The sequence below is a fragment of the Carettochelys insculpta genome, chromosome 30 (assembly GCF_033958435.1).
Source record: "Carettochelys insculpta isolate YL-2023 chromosome 30, ASM3395843v1, whole genome shotgun sequence".
In the NCBI taxonomy this organism is placed as follows: Eukaryota; Metazoa; Chordata; order Testudines; family Carettochelyidae; genus Carettochelys; species Carettochelys insculpta.
The window spans coordinates 14790285-14800605 of NC_134166.1; the positions used below are offsets into that span (position 1 = coordinate 14790285).

At 61.9% G+C, this 10321-nt stretch overlaps 1 protein-coding gene across 1 annotated transcript; it reads right to left on the reverse strand.

The window, feature by feature from the left end:
- Window positions 1–5768: 5768 nt before the first annotated feature.
- Window positions 5769–9241, reverse strand: LOC142003732 (interferon-inducible GTPase 5-like). Its single transcript, XM_074980975.1, has 2 exons — window positions 9071–9241; window positions 5769–8712 (listed from the first exon to the last, which is right to left on the reverse strand). The coding sequence occupies exons 1-2, from the start codon at window positions 9073–9075 to the stop codon at window positions 7491–7493; spliced, it is 1227 nt and encodes a 408-aa protein (XP_074837076.1). The 5' UTR covers window positions 9076–9241; the 3' UTR covers window positions 5769–7490.
- Window positions 9242–10321: the final 1080 nt, after the last annotated feature.

Consider the following 10321-nt stretch of genomic DNA (forward strand, 5'->3'; position numbering starts at 1 on the left):
CCTCTTTTCCGCATGAAAAGCAGGGCAGGGGTGAGCAGGACAGCTCTGCTTACCAGGACATGGGGGGCGTTTCTCTCACGAGGGCTCAGCCCCAGCAAGTTATCCTGGACTCAGAGGGGACATGGGGCCCAGGTGCTTTCAGCAGGGGGGCCGGGAGCCAGGACTCCTGGGTTCTATTCCCAGCCTTAGGAGGGGAGTTGCAGCTAATGGTGTAACCCTTCTATTAATGCCAGGTGCCTGCCAGAAGGGCTGGGTTCAGCTCCTAGGGGTTTCCTGTCAAGGATACAACCAACCAGCTCGAGCCCCCACCCAGTGGCCTGTGACCCACTTGCTGGGTGCCTGTAAGGTGCCTCACTCCTCGCAAGCGCAGAGTCTAAGATAGAAACAGCTTATTTAATGACAAGTAAACTACCCCAAGTTTACTGTGACCGATGCAGTACCCCTTTAACAAGATACTATCCCCATACACTATAGAACCAAACCTCTTGCTGGGACTCTTGGCCTTTACCCCACACTCACTTCAGGGTGCACCTCTCAGGGCAGTCCTGGACCCAGAGCTCACAGATACATCACCAGGGCAGAACTAGTGGTCCACTTGTCTGCAGCATCCCACTGACACCACCTGCTGGGCACTCCTCCCACCCGCCACCCGGGGATCACCCCAAGGCAGAACCCTGCAATTTCAGCTGCGCATGGCCTCCGCTGCCACTGCAATTTCAGCTCTTAAAATCTCCAATGTGGAGTTGCAGGATAAACCCTATTAGCCAGCTCTATCTTTCAACAGGTAGGGAAGACTAATCAAACCAGGCTTATAGCTGCAGGGCCAAGGCACTCAGCAAGCTGGCTTAATTAATACCCCTCCCCTCCTGCCTTACAACGCGTTATACACCAGGGAGCCCTGTGTAATCAATGTCTTATGAAGCTATGGCGACTTCCCTGTCCCCCAGAACAACCCAGTGCATTGGTGAGATCCCACAACTCCCACACTGAGTGTCAGCTTAAATTGTGCTTTTACAAACATGTGTTTACAACAGACAAAATCTCACAGTTTACTTGCTACCCATTAGGCTCTGCCTGAAAGGTATCACACATGCATCCCTTTGCATTCTCATGCAACTGATCTCTGGGAGACACAATCCTCCCAGCCTTCAGCAGCATTGCGTTCCTGCTGCCACATCCCTCATAATGGTTAGAACGGAACTGGGCTGCCCCTGGGAGCAGACAACAGCCCAGAACCCTCCCAACCAGCATAAAGAAAAGTACCATCAGCCAAGGCTCAGGCTGCAGGTTCTTGGGGTTGCAGAAAGGAGTCAGCCTGGTTAGAGAGCAGGTCAGCCCCAGCCTGTCCCTTCTGGCCTGAGCAGTGAGCAGCCTGATCCTCAGCTGCTCTGAGCACCTTTCACCAGACTGAGAGGCCTTGAAGGGAGCATCCGCGTCCCTCACACCTGGGTAGGGGGTGTACATTTTTATACCACCCGGCTCCTGTGAGTTAGAGCATCTAATACAGTGGGGGAAACTGAGGCCCACAAAGGGACCTACCTGAAATTGAGCCAGCTGGCCTGTGAGGGAGAACCCGGGAGTCCCACAGCTCACCCCACCCCCACCAGGGAGTCCGACTCAGCCCCTCATTTGGGAGAAGCCGTTTAACGCCAGCTGGGCCGGTGAGCAACTGCGTGCAGCCCCTTGTGCCAGAGGTGGGAGCCAGGAAGGCAGCGCTCAGCCAGGGGCCAGGAGCAAATCCCACCGCCTGCCAGGAATTTTAGCCTCCCCAGTCTGCGAACTCGGATCTGCGGCTGTTCCGTGGTGACCCGGCGCCCTCTGGTGACAGGCTGGTGCATGGGCCAGGAGCAAGGGCCAGAGCAGGGCGGGACGACCCACGGCTGAGCGCCCCACATCGGGCCAGTGACCCACTGTGGAGCATCCCACACCAGGCTGGCGACCCACAGCTGAGGCAACCCACAGGGAAGCACCCCACACCGACACCCTCAGGAGCGTCCCACATCAGGCCAGCGACCCACAGCTTGGGAGCCAAGGCGCATCTCGCTGTTCTGGGAGGGCTCGGGGGCCCCCTCGCTGCTCAACCCTTGAGCATTACGGCTTAGCAAATGCTCGTTATTTTACCCCTTCTCAGCGTGTTCAAGAGCCAGTCAGTACCTGCACGCGGTGATCGTGGCACCTGGTGTTTCTACAGCTTTCTGTAGCGTGGGGAGCCGTTCTGGAGTAAGGGCCGGGGGCTGGGACTGGGGGCGCTCGGAAGGTTTGGGGGTTCAGGAACAAAGACAGGAGGCTGAGGGTGGGGGGTCAGGCAGCGGCTGGGGGCATAGAGGTGAGGGGAGGCAAAGGGGCGCGCCCCCCCAGCCCTGTATCCCACCCAGCTGAGCGCTTCTTAGCAAGGCAGCCTGCAGGAGAGCCCTGGGAACTGGGCTGGATCAGATAGTTAATCTGAGGCCGGGGGGGAAGACGCTCATCCCCAAACTGCCCCCCCCGGCTTAAACCCCACACTCTTGGAGGTTGGAGAGGGTCTGGGGTCACACGAGAAAGATGGGGGGGTCACACACAGAAGATGGGGTGCTGGAGGGGTCACAAACTCAGAAGCTGGAGGGACCAGACATGGAGCAGGGGGTGGAGGTGTCACACACACAGGGGCTGTGAGGTGGGGTAACAGAGGGGTGGGGGTGTCACACACAGGCTGAGGGGGTCACACAGAGGCGGGGGTAGGGTAACACCGAGGTGAAGGGGTCACAGAGGTGGGGGTGGGGTAACACACACTGAGGGGTTCACACAGAGGCGGGGGTAGGGTAACAGGGGGTGAGGGGGTCATACAAAGGCGGGGATGGGGTAACACGCTGAGGGGGTCACACAGAGGCTGGGGTGGGGTAACACAGGGTGAGGGGGTCATATGGAGATGGGGGTGGGGTAATACGGGGGGGGTCACACACGGAGTTGGGGGTGCCCCCGAGCTCAGCCAGCGGCCACTCTTCTCCCACCGGCACCTCTGCTCCGGCCCTAACCCCGGCCCTCGCCTCCCGGGGCAGCGGAGATGCGCGGCGGCCAGCAAGGGGAAGGGGAAGGGGACCAGAACTAGACTGGGCACCCTGTGCCCCCCTGCGCTCCAGCTCTGCATCCCCACACCCCCACTGCCTCCTCCTCGTCCTGCTCTGCGTGGCTCCCCCCACCCCGGCCCGCACGCGTTCAGCTGGTGTGACGGGCGGCACAGCACGAGCGGGTGAGGAGTCAGCTGCCACCGGCAGTGTAACAAGCTGAAAATGGCTCTTAAAGAGCCACATGCAGCTGGGACGGAGCCGCCCAGCCAGTAACTGCGCCCCGAGGTGAGTGCCCCAGTCGCCCCCTTGCTACGGCGCTGCCACGGGGAGAGCTAATCTACCAGGCGATGTGCGCCCTCGCCCCCAGGGACTCCTGCCCACAGCAGCTCTGCTGGGTGTGGGAGAGACTATCCCGCCCGCTGCTCCCCTCCCACCGAGGCCATGCCAGTACCCCCACGTCCAGCCCCTCGCCCCCCAGAGCCCCGAACCACCCTCGCCCCACTGCCAGCACGGCCCGAGGAGCCCCGCCCCAGCTGCCCCACGCCGCCAGCTGGGCCTCCCCGTCACACACCAGAAGAGGAGAAAAGGGGGCTCCTAGCGGAAGCGTCAGCCCATTAATCCCTCTGAGCCCCAGATGGTGCTGAGGGGGCCTAGCCCCCCACCCCGCCCAGGCCCCGCCCCTTCCAAAGCGTGTCAGCCCCGCCCTGGGCAGCACATGGACGGGGGCACAGCCCGGGCGGGGGAAGCTGAGCCTCCCTGGCCTACGGTACCCGGACCGACCAAAGGGTGAGCTGAGGGGCTGGGCTTCCCGAACCCTTGTGCTACCCCGGGCTCCTCTGCCCTCCCCCGATGGGCGGAAGTCGGGGGGCACCACCACATACAGTGACACGGCCCCAGCCCGCCCAGCTGACACTGGCCCCATGGTGCACATCGGCACACGCCGCGGTGCACATAACAATGTTTATTCCACCCATGGATAGAGAGAATCAGAGGGACACCTGCTCCTGGGCCTCCGAGTCCTGCGCCCCGCCGGCCCGGCAGCCCCCGAGCTACTGGACCAGGGTCGGGGATAGCGGCCAGAGCAGTTGGAGCTGCGGGAGCTGAGCACAGGCAGGTCAGACGCAGGTCGATGTCTGGCTGCTCAGCCCTGGGGCCGGTGGATCCCGTTCTGGGCGCCACACGTTAGGAGAGATTGGGCGTGGCCACGGCTGGGATCCAGGCCCATGGCCTCTGGCCTGGCTCTGCTCCCACCCAGGCCCAGGGTTTGTCCCTCTGTCTGCAGCTCCAGCCAGGCCTGGGGAGAAGGTCAGGGGTAGCCCAGCTCTGGTCACCCAGCGCTCCTGCCAGGGAGTGGAGCTGGGGGTCTTGTCAGCCCCCGCGCCCCGAGCCCACTTCACAGCAGGAACATGGGGTGGGGAGCAGGGCAGCCCCGCTCCTGCTTCCCAGCTGGAGCACTGGGCTCAGGGCAGGTCCCAGGGCCCTGACCCAACTCTACTCCCTGCTGGAAGCTCTGGGCAGGGAGAACCGGGCGAGCCCAGGGGCCCTGAGCCTGCTCAGAGCACTGAGAGTGGGGGGTGCAGCAGGGCAAGCCCCCGATCCCCCCACACACACATGCTGCAGCTGAGCAGACTGAGCCCCAAGGTCAGGGTGGGCTGTGCGAGGCAGCCATGGTTGGTGGCCCCCGCCAATGTCTCTTTCCCTCCTTCCCTGTGGCCAGCAGGAGCAGGGAGGTGGCCCATCACCATCCACCCACCCGGAGGCAGGGCCCACTCACTCGTCCCTGCCCCGCCAGGCCCCGGGAGCGTCGGCTGTGGGATCCCGGCCCAGGTGGGCTCTTCCTGTCTCAGTGCTGGGTGGGACGTGGGGAGCTCACGAGCCCTTCCGGCCAAACGGCTCGGTGAGTCCTATAACCCCCGCAAGGTGACGACTCTCGACCCCTCGCAACGCAGGATGGGGGGACCTCACCCACAGCTGGGCCGACTCCAGGCGTCCTGTCTCGTCCAATCAGTCTGCCGAGCCCACGCACAGCTGAGACCCAGCCTGGGCCCAGCCACCTGGATCAGGCCAAGTCTCGTGGCCAGTGGACACCCACAGGGAACAGGGGGCTGAGGTGTCACCAATGCCTGAGGCAGATGATCCCAGCAGAGGGTCCCCAGCCCTGAACTGGGGATAGGAACCTACCTCTGCCCAGCCAGGGTTCTGAGAACTGACCCATGTGAGTGAGACTCCAGCCAGGCGGTGCCGTGCCGGCCAGTGACCTTCCTCCTGAGGCAAACACAAAGCCAGAATACATGGCTGCAGGAGGAGGGGAGTTTGATTTCCTACCTGACCCCACAAAGCAGATGCCCTGAAGCATGAGAGTAGGGGCACAAGACATAGCATTGGAAGGGATTCTGGGCCTCCCGTCCCAGCCCGCTACCACCACAGGCCCCATCACACAACCCCACTCACAAATGCATTGAGCTGTGTTGTAAAACTCCTTCGGTTCCACACCCAGAACCTTTCAAACCCTGCGGCGGTGAGTTCCACAGGCCAGTCGCACACTGAACAGAACATTCCCCTGGCTTCCTTTGGAATTTTCCTGCCTTATCTGCTGGAGAATCGGACGGGTTTGAAGCTTCTTGGCCTGCTGGATGTGCCAGCCGTTCTGGATCATGGGGGCCTTAGCACCGTAGCCAGCGTCTGAGGAACCTCACTAAACAGCTGAGAAAAATAGAGGTTTTATTTAATAAACAGCTTTTGCTTTATAAAAATAAGGGGCTATTCTGTGGTCACTGCCCAGTTAATGTTACCAGAGTGGGCCAGGGGTTAGCCGTGCTCTTCCTCAGCATCTGGGCCGGATTAGAGCAGGCTATTCATGCCACATGTTGGAAGAGACCCCGATTCTCAGCCCAGTGAGAGGGACGTGGCCTTCATGCATCATCTCTCTCCAGTGTCTCTCAATGCAAGGCCCGTGGCCAAGGCTTGGTCCTTGACAGAACCCGTCCAAAGTCAGAACTTCTGCTCTCTGGGAACTCTGGAGCTTTTGAAACAGGCTGAAACCTAAAAGTAAATTCTAAAAGGTCCCCGTGAAGCAAAATTGTGGGACAATCAAATATAAATTAATCGGTGAAATAAGCTTCACAATAACCAATCTGCAGCAAATAACATCTGATAAAATCCCAATGTTTCCTTCTGATTGCGACTGTTACAATATTCCAAAATTAATATAATAAAATTAGAAACGCCACAAAATAAAATCCAATAAATTGTTTCCACCTGATTTTTTTAAATTAAACTATGAAAGCAAAACACACACTACACCCCAGAAGAGTCACCTTCCAAAACCATCGTTTTCAAATTTCAATGGAGTGAAGTAAACCCCATTTTTTCTTAAGTTTTCTTTCCAACGTCAACTTGTTTTTTTAAACTCAAAACCAACAAACACCAACAAAAAATAAAAATAAAAATAAAAAAAAAAGGCATAAAATCTGGCCACACCAACATGTGTCTTTCCGAGTCTGAGCACCTACAGATTGTTACCAACTGAAAACAACCGACTCGGAGACAAAGTTCCAACTCAAACACGCAAACGCTCATCTCAAACCGGGCTCTTTCCCTGGTTGTTTTAGGGGGATGGGCACAGCTGTGTCACCGCTTCCTACTGACCGTTCCAAATCCAACAAGAGAAGGAGCCTACCCTGGGGAACTCCCAGCCCTGCAGTCACCTTCCCCTGCCCTGCGGCGTGGCCTTGTCCCTGTGGATCTGCCAGCCTAAACCTGTGGCACAGATGGCAATGGAAGAGGTGGGCTACTGCCATGGGAAGTCACTCCCCAAGTGACTGTTTGCCTTGTCAGCTGAGCGCTGAGCCAGCTGCATGCGGCTCTGCTGGTGGTGCACAGCTGAGCATGCCTGGGTGCACAGAACAACTTTTATTCCACATGTGGATGGGAAAACAGAGAGAGTCCTGCCAAGGGATGGAAGGTTCCCTCCATCAGCCCGGTGGCATCTGCACTGGGTTTATGGCAGTCTAGGCCCAGCAGCCAGCTTCCCCTGCCTTCCAGCAGCATGGCTGCACAGACCACAGCATGCACCGTATCCCAAGCCTGGCCGGAAGAAAACAGGGCCCCCAGTTCTCCACCAGGCGCACACTGTGCCTGTCCTGTCAGCGCAGGAGAGCCGCTCCCCATGCTCCTGCCCCCATGGACACCACCCCCTCACAGCTCTGCGGGGGGCCAGCCAGGGCCGAGAGCCGTGGCACATCCCTTCAGAAGGCCGAGAGTTCTGGGAGCTCTCCAGTCCCATGGGGTCCTTCCCACCCCAGAGCTGATGGGGGTGGGGCCTGCGATTGCTCTGCTAAAGGAGCCTTGGGGGAACACACACAGGTGGGAGCAGGGGGAGCTGGTGAGAGGCCCGGAGGGAGGAGGGCTTGGAAACTGGGAGATCATGGACACCCCTGCAGAGTGTCAGTCACAGAAGCAGACAGGCTCAGGTGGGTCCTCCCCTGTCCTGTAGGCAGCCTCCAGCACCCGCTGGGCATCGGTGGCAAAGCCCTCCAGGGCACCGTGCAGCAGGGCGTAGGCGGCCACAAAGGAGATGCCACCAGCCACCAGGTTCTGCAGCAGCGGCACACGGGTGCCAGCCAGCCGGGCGGCCGCCTGCCCACAGCGCGCCACCTGGCTCAGCACGTCCTGCACGGACGCTGGCGAGAGCTCCCGGCCCAGCGCTGAGCACACCTGGGCCCGCAGCCGCTCGGGGGAGCCAGCGCTCACCCGGGCCAGCGCCCCCAGCGACGCCTCGTCCAGGCCGAAGCTGCGGCGGTAAGAGGCCAGCGTCTCCAGCAGCATGTTCACGTTGAGCTGCAGCGGGAGCCCTGGCAGCGCGGAGACCAGGCAGGCCAGCAGGGCCTTCTTCCAGATGTGGCACCGGAGCACCTCCTTCCGGCGCTGCACGGCTGTAGCTGTCAGTGCCGGCAGGGCCAACAGCAGCGCGTGGCGCTTGTGTCCCTGCAGCTCCTCCGCCAGCGTGGCCTGCAGCCGGGGGAAGTCGTAGAGGTGCAGCTGAACGCCGGAGAGCAGGAAGACCCGGGGGGCAGCCACGCCGGCCCTCTCCAGCTGGCGGACGCAATCCTCCTGGAGCTCGGCCAGCACCTGGCCTTCGTGGAAGCCAGCCGGGCGACGGAACCGGGACGCCCGCAGGTCCTGGTCCACCTTGGTGCGGAGGAAGTAGAAGCGCCGGCCAGCGCCGGCCAGGGCCTGGGCCAGCTGAGCGTGGCTCTCGCGGAAGCGCTCCGAAGCCACCAGGAGGAAGAAGTCGTAGCGCTCCAGCCCCACCTGCTCCAGGTAGCGCTCGGCCCGGAAGCTAGGGGTGCCGGTGCCAGGCAGGTCCCAGAGCCGGACGCTGGGCAGGCCGGGGTGGGGGTAGGGCGTGGGCTCTGCCGTGGTCTCCACCACGCCGGTGGGGGCGGCGCAGGGGTCGCAGTCGCTCAGGCCACGCAGGGCGTTGACCAGGGTAGATTTGCCGGCGCCGGACTCGCCCGTCACGGCGATGTCCAGGGGGGCCGAGTCCAGCGAGTCCAGCAGGGACTGGAGCTGCCTGGAGACCTCCGGCACGACGCGGGACTGGAGCAGGGAGCCCATCTCAGCCAGGTCCTGCTCCCGCAGCTCCAGGCTCTGCAGCGCCGAGGAGCTGGGCAGGAAGACGGGGAGGTGAGCGGGGTTGGCCCTTCCGTTCCCACCAGCCCCCCACTTGCTCCCCTCCTGCGTCCAGGGAGGGGACCCAGGAGTCCAGCTCGCAGACACCCCCCCAGCACTGTAACCACTAGTCCCCACTGCCCGGACGGGGACCCAGGAGTCCGGCTCCCAACACCCCCCCATAACCACTAGTCCCCACTGCCCGGGAGGGGACCCAGGAGTCCGGGCCCCCCGTGTAACCAGTAACCCCCACTCCCCGCCAGGAGGGGACCAAGTCCTGACTCCCACCCCCCCCAGCCCCCACCCCCCTCCCTGAGCCAGGGAGAGAACCCAGGAGTCCGGGCGCCACTCACAACATAGCGCCGGCGGCTCCGTCCGGACGGAAACCGAAAGGCGGAAACCGGCGAGCGGGACGGGGCGGGGCCGGGCTCAGAGCGCGTCAGCCCCGGGCCCGCGGCCAGGCACCGCCCCCCAGCGCCGACCCCCCGGCTGCAGGTCGGGAGTGCGGAGCACCGCAAGCCCCCTGGTTGCCATGGTTACCGGGGCGGGAGGGGGAGGGGGAGGGGGAGGGGGAAGAGGGTCCCTGGCGGAGGAGTGACGGACCCGGTTGGGGGAGGGGGCGGAGACAGCTCCCACCCCATTGGCTGAGCTCTTCCAACACCTCCTCTGAATGGCTGGAGGGCGGGGCGAAAGCCAAACCCCGCCCCCCGCACAGCTGCGCAGGGTGGAGCTGGCGGGGGGGAACCCCGGCTGAGCCTTTCCCACGTGGTCACCAAGCCTGTGGGGGAGGGGGGCCTGGCTGGGGAGGGGTGTTCCCTGGGGGGGGTCTCTAGCTGGGGGGTCCGTGGCTGGGGAGGTGGGGTCGGGGTCCCTGGCTAGGCAGGCGCTGTAGCACCCCCAGAGGCCAGGAGCTCCCTGCCTGGGGTGCCACAAGCAGGGTGGGAGGGGGTCCGGGGGCGAAGTCTGGTCCCCAGCTGGCCTGGTGGGGGTTTGCCAGGCCCCAGGGGCCTGCGGCACCAGCACTCCCTATCCATGTGCAGAATAAATGTTCTGTGCACCAAGGCTTGTGCATATGCGCACCACCCACAGAAACATGGAACAGGTGGTTCCAGGCCTGTCTCTCCAGTTCCTTCCATCCATGGGCCGCCCAGGAGAGAGTTGGGCACTGCCCAGCTGGTCGGCAGAGCGCCCACAGCCGGCAGCCTGTGTTTCTACTGGTGGTGCACGTCCGCACACACCCCCGGGGTGTAAAATTTATTCCACCCATGGATGGAAAAAAACTGCAGGAACCTTGCTCGGGCACGGTGGATTTGAGTGAACCCTGAAGCCTCTTATCACAGAATCATAGAACAATAGACCTGGAAGAGACCTAAAAAGGCCATCGAGTCCAGCCCCCTGCTCTAAGCAGGGCCAAACCCATCAGATCAGCCCCCCCAGGGCTTTGTCGAGCCGAGACTTAAACACCTCCAGGGATGGAGACTCCACTACTCCCCTGGGTAGACTATTCCAATGCTTCACCACCCTCCTAGTGAAAAAGTTTTTCCTAATGTTCAACCTGGACCTTTCCAACCACAACTTGAGACCATTGTTCCGTGTTCTGCCAT